This window comes from Syngnathus floridae, chromosome 4 (assembly GCF_059516105.1).
Source record: "Syngnathus floridae isolate MCC-2025c chromosome 4, RoL_Sflo_1.0, whole genome shotgun sequence".
NCBI lineage: Eukaryota > Metazoa > Chordata > Actinopteri > Syngnathiformes > Syngnathidae > Syngnathus > Syngnathus floridae.
This window is the reverse complement of record NC_142416.1, coordinates 21,093,316-21,110,027: the sequence shown is the minus strand read 5'-3', so window position 1 is coordinate 21,110,027 and position 16,712 is coordinate 21,093,316. Positions and strand designations below refer to the sequence as shown.

General features: G+C 53.2%; 1 protein-coding gene across 4 annotated transcripts; it reads right to left on the bottom strand.

Moving 5' to 3' along the window:
- Window positions 1–16: 16 nt before the first annotated feature.
- Window positions 17–9,799, bottom strand: LOC148399966 (axin-1-like). 4 transcript variants are annotated; one of them, XM_088373225.1, is made up of 13 exons: window positions 8,815–9,799; window positions 6,293–6,944; window positions 5,842–6,035; window positions 5,627–5,770; window positions 5,364–5,498; window positions 5,157–5,253; window positions 4,939–5,076; window positions 4,492–4,867; window positions 4,126–4,306; window positions 3,828–3,998; window positions 3,170–3,448; window positions 2,947–3,096; window positions 17–2,528 (listed from the first exon to the last, which is right to left on the bottom strand). In XM_088373225.1, the coding sequence occupies exons 2-13, from the start codon at window positions 6,869–6,871 to the stop codon at window positions 2,402–2,404; spliced, it is 2,571 nt and encodes an 856-aa protein (XP_088229351.1). In that variant the 5' UTR covers window positions 6,872–6,944; window positions 8,815–9,799; the 3' UTR covers window positions 17–2,401. The 4 variants fall into 4 exon arrangements, with proteins under 4 accessions (XP_088229351.1, XP_088229349.1, XP_088229347.1 ...); XM_088373223.1 differs by having other exon boundaries at window positions 2,947–3,099; window positions 3,828–3,995; XM_088373221.1 differs by having other exon boundaries at window positions 2,947–3,099; window positions 8,815–9,797.
- Between the last annotated feature and the right edge of the window lie 6,913 nt (window positions 9,800–16,712).

Sequence of the window (16,712 nt, the reverse complement as noted above, 5' to 3'; positions counted from 1 at the left end):
GACGATGTAGCAAGACTACCATTTAGCCAACATCTTTATTTAGCAAGTACCTTTTTTGAAAAGAAATGTACAAGTGGAACCGGCACAGTGACATCTTGCGGTGGCGCGTGTATGAAATGATAATGTACATATTTACAGAAAACCGGATGATAGCGACAAGTGAGCTGGGCACATTTGAAGCCAAACTAATTAAGCAGTGGGAAAATAATAGTTTTTCTCTATCAACAAAAATAAAGATAGAATAAAAAGGCACTGTTTTTCAGAAACAAGGACGAGATGTTAGCTAGTGTTAAAAAAAAATCCACTAGCGAGGCAGTTACAAGTACAGAACATGCTTAGTATTCAAATTATTTTTTCATAAACAAATCATTTTTAAAAATTTATAAAGGCGTAAGTTGACGTCAGTTTGGGACGCCGACTTTCTCCAGAGGTCCACACATTCGAATGTACTTTTTTTTAAAAAAAATGCTAACCATGACACGCACACAGTCGATGAAATAATCATCATAATAATAATAATACATTCAACTTCCCAAATTCGGTTTTACATTCGAACAAATTTGCTGCCTTCAATGACGGGTAACTTTACATCGCTGGACCAATAGATCCAATTTTTTTGCGGGGGCCCAAATTGGAACTATTTTTGAAATCTTAGTTAAATAAAACAAAACAAAGGAAATAGTCTACCTGCGATCTGCACTTTTCATCTGACTCAAGGTAATATAGCAAATATAGTTGCTGTCTGTGAAATGGCATCCAATTTTTCTTCCTACACGTTTAAAAGTAGGCATGCAATGTTTTGAAAGCGTGTCTATAGAAAATTTGCAATGACAATACATTTCATTCACTTACAAAAAATGTGGAACATACTGTACATGATTTGAATTGGACATTTCTCAACATTGAGTCGAATAAGATCTTAAACAGCGGTTTGTCCAAAATCATTTTTTTTCCATGAAGAAATTTGGATGCGCATGCTTGTCTTAAGCGTAGCTCGTAGGCATAACATATCTTGAAAGCATGTACCATGTTTTTGGACTATTCGTGGCACTTTTTTCAGAGGTCCTGCGACTTGCAAAACTGGAGCTCGGAATCAAACCCAAATTAGCTATCGGCATCCGCCTTGTTACTACTATTCACAGCACGAAAAGGCACACGAGCCGACCAGGATGCGACCTTTGGCCGCAATTCCATGCGGGATTCGAATGAGTTATTTTAAACTAAAAAGAAAATCTTTTCTGCCGTTAGAGGAGGACGTTTCGAACCCACCGCAACTCGTTTGCTGCCGTCAAGGCGATCAGATCATTTCGGATGAGAGTCGGAGCTCTACTGTTTCTGGTTTCAGTTTTTGTCAAATACATTCCCCCCCCAATCTACTCTGGAGTGATGCACACTTGGGTATAGTACACCCGTGCAATAATAATAATAAGTAAAAAAAAATAATAAAAATCACCCTAGAAAATGTTTTGATGCAGTTGTGTGGAACAGTCCCCCCAGACCGAAACCAGTACAAATACTCGGTTCTTGAGTAGTCCCCAATACCATGAAAACGTTTGCTATGTAAAATGTTTTATACCCAAGTGTTGCAAGTTCCTTAAAATGACAAGAAATGATTGGCAGCTTTCTAGTCTTCCAATTCCTAGTTGCTACAATAGGTAGGGCTGCGGATAGCGGTATCGGCCAACGCGGCCAGTACCAATTGAACCGGTATCGGCGGCGAAACGATGGCCGCTGTCGATACTCGCCCATCCCTAATTAAGAGACGACAATTTGCACTGGAGTCCCAAAATGCGAATAGTCAAATGAAGACAGTGGGGGTAACATCCTGCGAGCGACACTGATCTTTCCCACTCCCTGGCGGTTAACAGGACCTGGGCAGCATTGCGTTCTTTGGCTGGATTGGACAAAGTCGGACAAAATCAGGCCAGAGGTGGCAGAAAACAACGCAATTAGGTAGAAACGGAGAAGGGGGGGCATTAACGCAAGGAGATATGTCCGAACTAGGCTGCACGAATAGTACCATACCTTGTACATACACAATTCATAGATCAATTTGAACACAATGCAAAAAAAAACAACAAAAAACGTAGCTTTGGTTGTGTGGAGAACTTGCCCGGCCGCCCGCCCACCCGCCCGCCGGCCGGCCAGGCGACGTCCCGCATGACTTGCGTACGTCCTTCCCTCGGTTCCGCCGAGAATCGAGCTGCAGGTTCAAGGGTCGAAGGTATTTCCGTGTTGAAGTAGCAGCATGGTTAGTGACGGTCCGTGAGATGACATCATCCGCTGCCAATTTGTCCGGGGCGGCGGCCATTTTAGACAAAGGTGACAAAACTTCACTTTGTCCATCCCTTCCATCTCCACATGCCGCTTCACCTGCCGTGGTATTTTCCCGCCCGACTTTTCAGTCCACCTTCTCCACCTTGCCGATGATCTTCTCCTCGAAGATGGGCAGGATGGCTTCTTCGTCGCGGACCTCCTCAAACACCACGCCGCAATCGAACTCGTCGCTCACCTTCTTGAAGTAAAACCTAGAGGAAAATTCAACGCGACTTCATTTTCAGCCAGCGACAGAGTCTTGAGACGGACGGACGGACGGACGTACGTTCGCAGAGACACCCAAAGCACAAAGACAACTTTTGTCCAGTGTACTTTGATGATTGGTGGCACCGTTTTTGATGGAAAATCATCTCATTTGATAACAATGTCTCCCGGAATTTTTTTGAAGCGACATACGAGGAAAAACAGTAAGAAAATGTTCTCGTGAGAACAATGACATTTACTAGAAGTGGCTCTTTGAGGCAAATTTAAGAGATATTCCTCTGTTAAAGAAAAAAAAAATGGAGAGATTCACGTTCCAAAAGAACTTGTCATTCATACCACATGAGCGTCGCAATTTAGGAAAGGCATCCGTAACGAACATTGGAGTTGCCCCTCGTTCCACCTCACCTGTAGTGGCCCTTTTTGGTGAGCAGCTCCTTGAACTGGCCCAAGGTCACCACCCGGCCCTTGACGGAGGTCCGGTACGGGATGGGCTCTCCGCAGAAGTAGTAGGCCACCGTCATGTTGTCGCACACTTGCCGCTTGCCAGACTTGTGCCTGCTGCGGTGGGTGGAAAGGTGCGTCAGCCGCCGCATACCCCATGCGCGCCCGCACACACCTGGAGGCCCACCTGAGCTTGGCTTGCTGCATGGCCGCCCTCCGCCTCTCCTCCTCCAGTCGCCGCCGGGCCTCCTCCAGCTGCGTGAGCGGGTTGGGCGCCGAGTTGGGCGGCATGGCGGGGTCCTGGACGAAGGGGTGCGAGGGCTGCGCCTGGGCCGCCGAGGGCGAAGAGGGGTTGTTGCGCAGCTGGGCCGACACCCAGGGGTGGACGGCCCCGGGGCGCTCCACCGAGGCGGGGCGCGGCGACTCGCTGCTGCCCCCCGTCCGCCGGGAGCTGCCGGCGCTGCCGCTGCAAAGAGGCGCAGACCATCAGCTCATCTCATCTCATCTCATCTCATCGGTCGCTCGGTCGGTCGGTCAGTTCAGGACGGAGTCAACCAAAGCAATCTTTCCCATCTCGGGGCGGCGTTTGCATTACTTTTTGATTTGTGTGATCAGTGTTTGACATGTTTTTGCTATGTACTAGCAATCATTCAGGAGCAAGCACAAATCCAATTGTCTTAGACTTGTTTGATTTTTGTTTGAGCAATGCAAAACCCCTTCTAGCATATCTCTCCAACTTTCCTGTGACAGCAAAGCTCTTGGCCTCTACTTTCTCCTTTTGGGGATCCACTGCGCACCTGGATTTGTGTTGTCATGTTTGCGGGGCGGGGCGGGGCGGGGCTCACCCGTGGGAGCTTTTTCTCTGCCTGTCGCCCTCCATCATCCACTGGAGGATCTTCTGGTTCCTCTCCAGATCCTCCAGCGGCACCTGCGCGTCCATCCCGCGGCCGTCGTCGACTTTGCCCGAGGCGTCCGACGGCTTCTTGCCTCGCCTCGACAGGGTGCTTCCTTTACTGCTGCAAAACAAGACGCAGCGAGCCCGGTCGGTCGGTCGGCCGGTCGGTCGAGGGCGGAAAGACGCGAGGGCCGTGCGGACGGGACGGCCCGCACGGACGGGACGTCCCGCACGGACGGGGCTCTTACTTGTTGCCCATTGCGTCCAGGGTGCTGGCTCCGGCGCCGTCGGCGTAGTTGCGGCTGCGGGTGGCGTACTGGAGGGCCGGCTCGCCGGTCCAAGGGAAGTTGGGCTGCGACCGGGGGCCCGCTGCCTCTTCCGGGCCTTCTCGTGCTCGGTGATGGTACAGCTGCTTGTGATGATGCGCACCTGACACCGAGCCAGAACGGTGGCGGCTTTTTAGTACATTATGTGACAATCAAACCAAAGAAACGACTTGCAATGATTAGCAAGCGGGTCCAGCGACAGTTCACTTATACGGACCGGTGCAAAAAGCAATTGTATCTCTTGATGGGAGAAAGGCTTCTGCTCGGTTTGAGCCTGCAGCCGCTCACCTTTGACCCCGGCGGCAGGCAGCCCGTGCCCCCCCACCCGGTGCGGCGGGCCGATGCCCCCGTCGGGCGACCGTGACGATTTGGGCGGCGTGTGTCGGCCTCCCCCTCCCGAGGCCGCGTTGGTGGCGCCGGGCGACTGGCAGCCCGGCGTCTTCATGACCCGCTGCACGTGCTCGTCCAAGATGGACTCGGGGTCGTCGTCGTCGTGCGCGTCCCCCATGGAGGCCAGGCCGCCGTAGGCGGCGACAGACGCCGCCGCCGCGTTCTCAGAGTAGTGGGCGCCGTAGAGGGGCGGGAAGGACGAAGGGAGCGGGAGCAAAATGCCGTGCGACGACGGCACGGAGGTGCCGACGTCGGCGTCGTCGCCTTCTTCTTCCTGTGCGTGTTGACGTCGGTTAGCAATGGCGAGGGGCTGGACCGACGGCGCCCTCGTTAGCGCACGCTCACCAGTCGCACTCGCTTCAGCCTCTCTTCCAGTCGCTCCTCGGCCTCCCGCTCCCGGAGAACCATGTCCAGCCTCCGGATGAGCTCGGCCGCAAACCTTTCGGGCTCGACGTGGATGTCCTTTGGCATGCGATACGTGCGCTGTGCGGCACGCACAATTGCACACATTTGCCGTCTTTTCTCTCCTTTGGATATGATGTTATTTGAGAGCATCTACTCACGGGTATATGAGGTAGGGGCACGCGTCCGTTAGCTTTGGCACTTTCATGCATCTCCTTGCGATGCTGCTTGCGATATCGGTACGGTGGAACGCCATCTCTGCGCGCACGAGAGAGAGAGAGAGAGAGAGAGAGAGAGAAAGGGGGCAAGGCAACTCAACACGGGTGGCGACGGGAAGCTGGCCCGAACCCTAACCCTAACCGACTTACACGCTGCTGTCGGTCAGCGACATGGTGTCGGCATCACTCGACATGCTCTGCTGCTCGCTGTCGTTGGCGCTGGTGGCGGGGGCGCGGGCGTAACCCATGTTGGCGTAGTACGGGTTCACCGGCTCTCTCCAGGGTCTGCAAAAGAGAAAAACACCCGAATGAGCGAGAAGCCGATCAGTTCAAGCAAAAAAAGACGGCCGGCCGAGCGCTGCCGAGCGAGCGAGCGCAGCCTTCGTTGGGCTCACTCCGCTTCGGACACCCACCTGTACTCGCTGGTGTCTTGCCGCCGCCTGGCGGTGGAGGTCCTGTGCGGAGCGCTCTGCATGAGCAGGCTGTGGGTCAGCCTTCCCGCCGGCGTGTCCCCCCCGCACTGGTCTTTGTCTCGCTCCGCTTCCCTCTGCCCGCATCTTGAACGAGTCACATTTTTGGTGACCATTTTCCTTTAGGTTCAAAGCAGGTGCCCGGAGAAGGTGCTCACCTCCACTCCTCGTCTTCCGCCAGCGTGGGCAGGCAGCCCGGCGCGGGCTTGGCGGGCTCGGACGACGGGCTCCGCTCGCCGGGGTTGAGCTTGGGGCTCTCGCCGCCCGTGCGCGTGTACTCCAAGTACAGGTCCGACTTGAGGAACAGAGGGTAGGTGTTCTCTTCCATGGCGGCCTGGATCTCCGTCTGGGCCTGCCGCGCGAGACGGACAACGGAGGGAGTCGCACGTAAACATTGGCGAGTGGTCGTCCGATGCAAAGCGGGGAGAAAAGGAAGGCCGACGTGCAAATAAACAAACGCGTCAAATGGGCCACGACAGCGGGGAGAAAAGGAAGGCTGACGTGCAAATAAACAAAAGCGTCAAATGGGCCACGACTCACTGACAACGGACAGCAGCAAGACCATCGCGCCCTGTCAACTATGCAATCGCGCCGACCGGGAAAACGTGCCTGTTCAAACATGGCGGGGTCGGGATGCGGCTTCCCCACGCAGTCTCGAATGAAGCTCTTGGTGGCCGGCTTGATCTGCCGGGAGACGATGGCGGCGCCGTCCACAATGTACTTCCTGTAGATGGCCTTGGCCAGCTTGGCCCGCTTCTCCGGGCTGGTCTTGCGGAACCCGGAGCAGGCGAACCAGAAGTCCAGCAGGTCGGCGCAGCTTTCCTGGCACAGAAAGTTGCGGAAGAGCTGGATGCCTTCCTGGTCGTCCAGCAGCGAGTGCAGCGACTCGGCCCACTTCAGGTAGGGCGGCGTGGGCGAGGCCGAGCCCTCCGGTTCGTAGCCCAGGTCCAGGTCGGGCCGGCGGGGCGTCGCCGAGGACGACTCGGCCGTCTTGGCCGACGGCGGGAGAGGGAAGCCGGGCGTTTGGGCCACCGGCGCGCCGGGACGGGCGGCCGCCGACTGGGCCGGCGCCTCCACGTCGGAGCCCTCCTCGCCGGGGACCGGCGGCCGCGGCGCATCCTCCGTGAAATGGGCCAGCACCCCGCCTCCTCTGAAGCCGATCCCGTGCAAGTCCCTGACGACGCTCATGTCTGCGGTTGCGCACGGCGGCAGAGGTCACACTCGCCCCGGCAGCGATGATTTTGCGGACAAACGATTCACCCTGCAAAAAGAGAGACGAGAATAGCGGTCGGTGTCACAAAGGGAATCGGTTCGTCCCATCTATTCTTATGGCCTTGCCGTGGGCCCGCCCGCGAGCGCTTGGCAAATTGGATAGCTATTCTTACGTCGTTGGTAACAATCCTCTTGCGGCTCAGATTTCCCACGCTAATGTCATGACTTTTATCAAGTACTTGAACTCAAATGCCTCAGAAGAGTGCCATCTTTATTCCTTCCCCATGCATTCTAACGACGTAGAAAGCGTTTGCTCCCTCGTAGGTTTTTCTCCGATGCACGTTTGGGAGCCAGACGAAACAAATACAAATAAACTTGACTTGACTTGACTTGAAACCACGCCGTAATAAGTGCATCGTGACGGCGGGTTGTCGCTTTGAGTTTCTGGCAAGCTTGCGTTCCCCTTAACCAACTTTGGAGCATAGGATAACAACAAGGCTTGTAAGTAAACCAGAACAATGTTTATTTGACTTAATCAAATGAATCGTTTCACTCTGAGACAACTCGAGACACGTGTCAAATCAGCTTTTACCACCGCGATATATCGTATCGGAAACCGGAGCAAATCGTCTCGTGTTACACCCCTACAAATGACAGAAAGTTAACTTGGGACAACTGTAAAAATTGTGAGGGGAAGAAAAAAAGTCACCCAAGATCTCCATTCCAATTGACTGTACATTAAGATGTTTAACACCGGACTGGTTGTAACTTTCTTCCTTTTTGTCTTGGGGAAAGTGACACTCGGAATCCTCCTTAGAGCGCGCTGGAGTCTTGTAAATTGTCAATCGTAAAAATATACGTCTGAAAGCGAGGACGCTGGAAACAAGCTGCCGAGTCTGTGCATTTTAAAGTGCATATGTTCATGAGGAAGGCTCTGAAGACCGTGCAGGCAAGCAGGCAAGCAGGCAAGCGGGCAAGCGGGCAAGCGGGCAAGCAGGCAAGCAAGCAGCCGGCTACCGTGCCGTGTGAAACAAACACAACATGGCACAATGCATACAAGAATAGCCGGAATGCTGCTAGCCTTGCTAAACAAACAACAGCCAGCACGATCTCGCATTCTATTCGGTGGTGACAGTTAGCAAAAGTTTGCTGCCGCCGATTAACGTTCGAATATGCCGCGTCAAAGACACAAAAGTCAGCAAAAGTCCACTTTTCGAGGGAGCCGCGTTGATAGCAACTCTAAGACGCTGCGAGCGACTAAGTTAGGCGAAGGTGCTAACAAGCTAGTGCTAGGTGGCTAACTAGCCTTGAAGCCGTGCCCACCAACAGTGTGCCAAGCCTGCCTTTGAAGTGACAAGCTCATTCATCTTGGGCCTGGCGAGAGGGGCGCTCGCTGTGCGGCCTGGGGGACGGACGGACGGACGGACGGAGGGAGGGAGGAATGGATGGAGGAATGGATGGAGGATTGGATGGGATGGCCCGGCCCGGCCTGGCGATGGGGTGCTGTACTGTGCTATGCTGTGCTGTGCTGTGCTGTGCTGCGGTGCGGTGTAGTGTGGTGTGGTGTGGGGGGAGCACAGCAACAAACTCCAAAACTACATAAAACGGCCTGAATCAAAAAGCAAACACCCCCTCCTCCGCCACTTGCACGGCCTCTCATTCTAATTGAAGAGAAAAACAATAAAGGTTCCCAAAAGTGCCCAAAGTGGCCCGCGACATGAACAAGAAACAAAACAACAAAAAAAAAGAGCGGAGCAGCACGTTTTCCACTCGAGCTGCTGGCTCGTTAGCTACTTTAGCATGCTAGTTAGCATGAGCTCAGAGAGACCCCCCCCCCCGCCCTCCACGCACGCACACACACACGGTGTTTTTCTGCTTCACACACGCGCGCGCGCGCGCGAGCACAGAAAAAGTCTTACCGTCTCTGAGAGGCTGTTCCCCGTGTCGTACCGCATTGGGGAGACTGCCACCGAGTGCGTGCTCCGCAAGGCGGCATAAGGAAGACTTCATTGGCGTCAATGTTGGGGGAAAAGAAACAAGAAATGAAGCCGACGTCTTTGGACCCCTCCCTCCCCTTCAACTTAAACTCCCCATGGTGGCCGAAAGACTCCACGGCAAGCAATGATGAGCGAGCGAGCGAGCGAGAGAGAGCGAGCGAGAGAGGGAGAGAGAGAGAGAGAGAGAGAGAGAGAGAGAGAGACGCGCGCGTGCTTGTGCGCCAAAGTGCACGCGCACGCCAAAGTGGCCATCCGTCGAATTGCGACGTGGAGAACGGAACATTTCTCGTGTCGGTATTTGTTAGTTCGTACTTGACAATTGGACTTAAGCACGACTTAAAGCTTCTTTCATTGCCAGGGATGCTATTTGTCTTTTTTTTCTGATTTCTGATCGTTCAAAAACGATTTTGGGATTTATTTCATTGATTTAAGTCATATTTGTTTTCAAATTGAAACCATTTTAGGTGAATGTACCTCAATAAAAGCAGTAAATGATATCATATTTTCAATGTTAACGTTGCATTTGCTATCTTTTATTTTGTATATTTTCCATCTGAACATATGTCTGTTTATGCTCAATTTCATGACTTCATGCAGGAGCCACATGTCTTCTAATTTGGGGGGGGTCAACTATTGATAAATACAGAAGCCTATGCTGCTAATAATAATAGCACCTGGGCCTAAGTGACAAAAGGTAAAAAACGATGGTCGATGAAGCGGTAAAATGTCGGTCGGTCGGTCGGACGGACGGACACGTTGCGGTTCTGTATGTTGGGCTACTCGCCGACAACGCTCCGGTCGGTCAACACGGTCACCCCGCAACCCCGACAGCGAGTTCAAGAGCTGCTAATCCATCCGTGCACCTTTCGACGAAAAGGAAAAAAAGTCTTCTCACCTGTAGTGTCGAACCTGCCCTGCCCTGCCCTGCCCTGCCCTGCCCTGCCCTGCTCTGCCAGCCGTCAGTTGAGAGGGGATCCCGTCCGCTTCCGCCGGGAGCCGGCGCGCCGCATCACGCCGCCCGCCAGTCTCATTGCGGCCGTCAGTCATTCAGTCGGACGGGCAGAGTGCCATCCCGCCCGGCCTTCATCAGAAGAGCGAGAGAGAGAGAGGGAGGGAGGGATGGAGGGAGGGAGGGAGGGGGAGAGAGAGAGACAAAGGGAGAGAGTGCGAGAGAGAGCGCGAGTGAGAGCCTGAGAGACGTTAGACCCCAATGCACTGGCACGCTTCAATGAGGACAGTCCAATTAAAGATTTGAACGGAATGGCTCACCACGGAGCATCAGGTGGGGTCCACACACTTGCACAGGTCCACCGGGCCTGGCTGCTGCTGCTGCTGCTGTCTCGTGCCGATGGAGCGCAGCCTTTGACAAACAAGCGTACACACCTATAGTAGATACAAACACGTGTCGAGCGCCAGTTAAGCCCAAGCGCTCAGCCCATTGGTGGGCACTAAAGACGCCAATGCTACGGACCATGTCACTTCATAAGACGTTGGACGGCTTGGTCTAGGCGGAGGCTGCTTTCTGACATCCGCCACGCCACGCCACGCCATGCCACGCCACACCACACCACACCACACCACAATGGGCTCTCAAATCAAAAGTGCTTCTCCATATCAGAAGGCTTGCTTGGCTTGATTGGCAGCCCTTGGCGGGCGGCTAGCACCAAGCTTCGTTATGGAAGTCTATGCACATCACTCTGACGCACGCACACACACACACACACACACACACTAGTGGCGTTGTTATTGTTTGCGGCAGTTGCCCGCGGAGATGAGGAGAGAGAGAGAGAGAGAGACAAAGATGGAATACTGAGAAGGCTGAACTTGACCTTTATGGTGTCTTGGTGAGGAAGCATTGGGGGCACGTTGCTACTTATGAATCTATAATGAGCCTCCGCCGTGTGTGTGTGTGTGTGTGTGCGTGTGTGCGTGTGTGCGTGCGTGTGTGCGTGCGTGCGTGCCGTCTGAGCTCTGGGCTGAAGAAAGGTCATCGCACCGGGGGGCTTTAATACACCCGGCATCAGTTGCTCTACCTTGAGAACACAACAACATGAATATTTACAGCAGTGTCAAAGTGCAGCACCCCCGACGCACGCACGCACGCACGCACGCACGCACGCATGGCCTCAAGTCGCGTATGTGCTAGCACAAGAGCCCTTGTACACTGACCACTTGGCGGCGCTTTTTTTCTTCCTACCCTAAACTTCCCAGAGGGCATCTCAAAGTATGCGAGTCAATACGCGGCGGTTTTGGGATCCCTCGGGGAAAACAATCCCAGGGGTCCAAGCAGACGGCCTGACGGCGGGCGGCACACTGTCGCTCGCTCGGGCAAAGCCGTCACTCGTTGACCGCTGACAAGCATGCGAGCGCGACTGCCACTTCCAATGAAGATACAAAGCAGCCAGCGAGACACCAAAGTGAGGAGACGGCCGCGTTTTGTCCGGAGACGGACAAGGGGGAGGGATGGGGATGGAGGGGGACGGAGGGGGGTCCTTTGTTCCAGCTGCCACTGCAGATTTGGGCATCTGTACGGAGGAGGGCCTGTCAGAAACCAGCTTATCTCTTCCACCCTCCCTCCCTCCCACATTGGCGTTCTCGGAAACCGTACGCAGCCGCCACGTTGCTTACGTCAACTCGCAAATTCTTCAAGCCCATTTCCACAAATGCCAGGTCGGCGTTCCGAATGACAATGGCCGGCCGGCATCAAATGAATTCAACAAAATCGATGACGCGAGAATGTCGACTTCAGGGCGAGCCAAGCGGCTCGATCCGTGCGCGTTGTCTGATTGGAGACGCGTTTGGGCTGGAGCGCTGCCATGCTAGAGGAGTGTGACACGGGAGCGCCAAAGGGGCCGTCACGGCTCGCTAGCGGGCGCTATCGGCCAGCAAACGTAAGAAAGCGGCGCCGGCGAGGCCGCCGGCTCGCCGCGTCTGTCGGCCTTTCCCGGCCGTGTAAATCCGCCACGGCGTCCCGCTGACGCGCATTGTGACGCGGCTGAATACGGCCGGGATGGCCCTCGCCAATGCTGGATTAGCCACACCGGATTAGCCGGCCGCCCTCCTGCTGCTTATTCAAATATTGTTGGCCGCATTGTCATCACGCGTCCAGGAAAGGCTCCCCCCGACAAAACAGTTGGGACGGGATGGGAAAGCCACGTCGGCCGCCGACCAAAGGCAAAGGCGGCGTGAAAGCGAGCCTTGATCTTTGCTAACATGGCGTTGGTTGGTTGCTTGGTTGCTTGGTTGGTCTGTCTTTTTTTCCCTGCTCGCTGGCTCTCTCCCTCACTCTCTCTCTCTCCCCCTTGTCTCTCCTTCAAGGCTCTTGCGCATACACTTGGGAGTCAAGGCAATTGATGTGGTGCCTTTGATGGCAAAGAGAGGCCTATATTAGTGGACCCCGATGAAAGAGGGCCAAAAAAAAGAATAGAAAATGGACGGGAAAAATATGAGCACAGGCGATGGCGGAGATCGGACGACGGCGGAGAGGCTTACCGTGCCAGGCCGACGGCGGCGGCGGCGGCGCTCGGCCTTCCGCCGCCGCCGCACGCTTCCTTCCTTCCTTCCTTCCGCCAGTCATCCCGAGGCGGAGCGACGGGGGTGCCGACACGGGTGGAGGTTTTCGAGGGACGTCCCGCCGGCCGGCCAGCGGACGCCGTCGCCATCTTTGTCCCGTTGTTGTCTTGGATGTGCCTCTCCTCCTCCTCTTCCTCCGCATCTTCATCCCACCCCTTTCCTCGCCTTTGATCGTGCCTCGCTCCCCTCCCTCGCGATGACATCATCACGCAGCGCATCAAAGGGGGCTCGTCGGGCCGGACCCTGGCTGGGTGGAAATATGGAGCATAAGGAGAGCTCGGATGACGGAGAGCGGCGCCCGTTGGGCGGGCGTACCCCAAGGCCCCCTGCTGAGACCCTTGATGATTTTTTTTTTTTTTTTTTGAAGCCTTCCTGCACTGGCGTCACCGGCAACTTGTGTGACGCTCCCTGGATGACGGACGGCCGCCCCTCCCTGTCTCGCCTCCAGCAAATGGCTACCATTCCCCATATCCTGTTAGCTGTGTGTATGTGCAATAACACATGTTGCACAAAGTCAGAATCTGACAATTATTTTTGAAGAGAACATTTTTCAAGTTCCATTTTTCAAAACATTTGTTGGAAAGATTTGTTTAGAAAAGTCTCTTTATTTTTCTTAGAGTATAAAAAATATCACGTTTATATGAGTCTTTGGAGAAAAAAGAGCATTTGGATTAAAAAAGTCATTTCATGATAAATAAAGGGCCACTTACTTACTTACCTCCGTCCCTGGACGAAGGCCACCCAGCCCTCCCCATCTGACTTCCAGCTGGGGGGCAGCAGTCCCCAAATCCTGTTAGGGACACCTCTCTCGCTCTGCGTGTGTGTGTGTGTGTGTGTGTGTGTGTGTGTGTGTGTGTGTGTGTGTGCGTGTGTGCGTGCGTGTGTGTGTGTGTGTGTGCGCACGCTGCACATGTTGCACTGTCACCCTCAGCTGCCAATTCAATCTGATGAGGTCTTGTTGGAGGACAAAGACGTTGACAGAATGAGCTTCATTTCAATGTTAGGAGGTAGCAAAAAGTACAAAACAAAAAAATAAAAAAACATGATGACATTTTTGTCAATAATAAAGTCAGAGAATAATGAGAATTAAAAAAAAAGATTGGAAAAGTAGCGAGAGAATGGATTCAGAATGGAGCTTTTTCAAGACAAAGCTTTAGGCCAATGATTTTTTTTTTCCTCCTCGAATGTCTCCACAGTACAATTTGGCCAAAATGGCCGCCTTCCCCGTCATGGGACTTGGAGACTTTTGTTTGCCAATACACACGGATGGCGATGGGGGTCAACGTGGGCAGAGCTAAACCTTTGGCGGGTCTCTTTGCAGCCATTTGGACACGTATACTGAGTGAACAAAAAGCTTCCCCCCCCCCCCCCCCCCATCAGCATGTTAGGAGCACCTTTTGGCTTTTTTGAGGCACTCCTTCATTTCAGCCGCTTTGCCGCAGACAAATTGAATATCCCGTCGACGCCGGCACGCGAGTGACGATGTCACGTTGACGATCCCAGTCAGCCGTAAACAGTCATTTGCATGCAAATTGCCGCAGGTATTACGATAACTCATTGGGCCGCATTGATAGCGCTCCCGCTCGGCTTTTTCTTCCGCCACAAATGACTGACTTCCCGCGTAATCCTCATCAGCAAAATCCCAATAGACCACCTGTAGCATCGTCTAATAGAGGGCTGCCCAGGCTTGATAAGCATTTTTCTACTGGTGCAATCAATTGTCTCTCCTCTCAAACGATTACGCACACCCACACACACACACTCCAGAAGGTTGCCATCATCCAAACTAACAATGGAAATAAACAAATGTGCAATGTGCCTGTGTGTGTGCAGGAAGCCACAGCACCTGCCTGCCTGCCTGCGTGGCTGCCTGCCTGCCTGCCTGCCTGGCTGCCTGGCTGCCTGGCTGCCTGGCTGCCTGGCTGCCTGGCTGCCTGGCTGCCTGCCTGCCTGGCTGCCTGCCTGCCTGCCTGCCTGCCTGCCTGCCTGCCTTCTTGCTTGCCCGCCCGCCCGCCCGCCCGCCTGCCCGCCCGCCTGCCTGCCTGCACGCAGCTTGCGGCTAAATCCCAGATGGAGCACGTCATCCTAGGTTTTCTTCTTGTTGTGCAGCAAGTTGTTCAGCGTAATTGCGCTGTAAGGAATACAACACACACACACACACAGGCATGAGAGGTGACTCATTTAAATAACAATGACACTCATCTGCCACTCTATTATGCAAACAAGTGCATAGTGGAACACAGTCTGCATCTGTTACAGCAGATTTTTTTTGTCTATCAAAAAATAAAACCAGATCTTCTCCAGAAAAGATGTCATATCGTGGCCACAAGTCTGCTAGATTTAGTTGTGTATGAATTTATTCATTTATGTTTGAAGAGAAACTGTGAGCGAATCCACCTGTGTTTAGGGTTAGCATCGCCATTTAGCGTCAAGCTAGCTGACAGAGAGGCTAATTACTTTTGTAATGATTGCAGACACACGCACTCCTGGCGGGGCATAGTGCAGAGTGTGCGCATGTGTGCCGGAGAGGGGTGTGTGTGTGTGTCGCTTCACCATTCGGCGAGACAAACGAGACCCTGGAGAACACCACTTAGCCGCTCATAAAGGTCAAATATGGAAGCGCAGCGGCTAATCCCCGAACCCCCGGGGATGCCCAAGGATGCCGTTGTTTCACGGCCGTGTGACATTTCGACCGGAGAGCGCGGCAGAACGTCGCGGACGTGTCGCCAGCCTCCCGCTTGGCCCCAGACAGCCCGCCGAGGCTTCATTAGATGCGGCCTCGGAGGCCAAGTCCGACCGTTGGCTTCCACGGCTGTGTTTAAGGGCGCCCGCGCGCGCCCCTTTCTTCATTACTCTTTACAAAGTCCACGTCGTGCACTAAATCTCATTAGATATTGTTGTTGTCGCCTGAGGATAGTCCTCAGAAGCAAATTGTGTTGTTGCCAGCTCTCACTGTGCTGAAGGCAGCCACATCATTCAAATTCCACCGTGATGCTGCCTTAACTATACTGTATGCTCGCCGTCGCGTCCCCGAGTCGCGTCTAATTGGCTGATGGAATCGGAAAAGTCAGACTCGTCTGCGGGGTGACGCTGATTGGTGGCACGACAACTCCGGGGAGGCAGATTTTGCAGGTAAATAACCGCGAGATAACGGACGCCGGGTCAGCCGAGGTCCCGCCAAAGCGTAACGTGCACCGAGTGAGCCCAAAAGTGGAACAGACAATGGTGTTGGGCTGATTCAATCGACAGCTCTCCTGATTCAATAAACATCTCAACAATCACCAAACCTGAAATGCCACATTTCCAGTTACAAAAGCGTGTGCACATTTGCACCTCCACTTGATCCTGGTTCATTTGACCCCCCCCACACACACACGCACAACCCCCTAAAAAATTCTAATTGAGTTAAAGAGGTTAAAGGTCAAATTTCTGGTGGGGAAAGTTTTGAAAACGTTCATTGTGGTGTGTTTTTCTTTCAAATCTAAAATTTAGAGAGGGCCAAGTGGACTTTTGAAATCTAGGCTGTCTAAAGTTTAGCTTAAAAATGCACTTGTACTATTGCTATTGCTCATGTTGACGTCTTTAGCATTCGTATACGTTTGTGCGGCGCGTGGGAACTTAATTATTCACTACAACATAAATCTATCAAACAGCTTTAAATTTCTACTGCCTTAGTTGAACTAGAATTTGGTGAGCAAAACAATTGACCGCAAACAGTACGTATTTAAACAGACGCTAACCATCAGCATGACAACTAGCCTTCTTACCTGTAGGAGGAGTCGTCTTAAATGCATGAAAACAATACGATGAGCCCAGTCCGACCATTATCGTCCTGCAACGTCACACTAGAAATGCGTCTATGCGTTTTATAACGTTCATTTGAAAAAACAAAGTAAAAGGATGTCACTGTGTGATGGTAGATGGAAGTCTTGCGCCGTCTGGTGGCACACGGGAGCACTGCGGCTACCATTGAACTACAATCGTGATGGTACACCATAATAAGGATAGCGCAGAGCCACTTTTAAGGGTCACATTGCAGCTGAACGACAACGAATGGAGGAAATCAAAACGTTATGCTGACCGCCAACCTGAAACATTCCAGTTGAGGGTGCTAAACTTGTCAAAATGAACAAAGAAAGGTACAACTTGGCAGTGGTGGAAGGTCAGAGCTGAGCTGAGCTGAGCTGAGCTGAGCTAAGCTGAGCTCAGCTCATCCTCTGCCAACGACTGGCTCTGTCACGTAAGGT

Excerpts from the sequence above, each read along its gene's own strand:
- LOC148399966 (XM_088373221.1), bottom strand. The coding sequence starts at position 6,871 with ATGAGCGTCGTCAGGGACTTGCACGGGATCGGCTTCAGAGGAGGCGGG. Across the intron at positions 5,771-5,841 it reads GCGGAAGACGAGGAGTGGAG|ATGCGGGCAGAGGGAAGCGG; the intron begins GTGAGCACCTTC and ends GACTCGTTCAAG. Across the intron at positions 3,100-3,169 it reads ATGCAGCAAGCCAAGCTCAG|CAGGCACAAGTCTGGCAAGC; the intron begins GTGGGCCTCCAG and ends CACCCACCGCAG.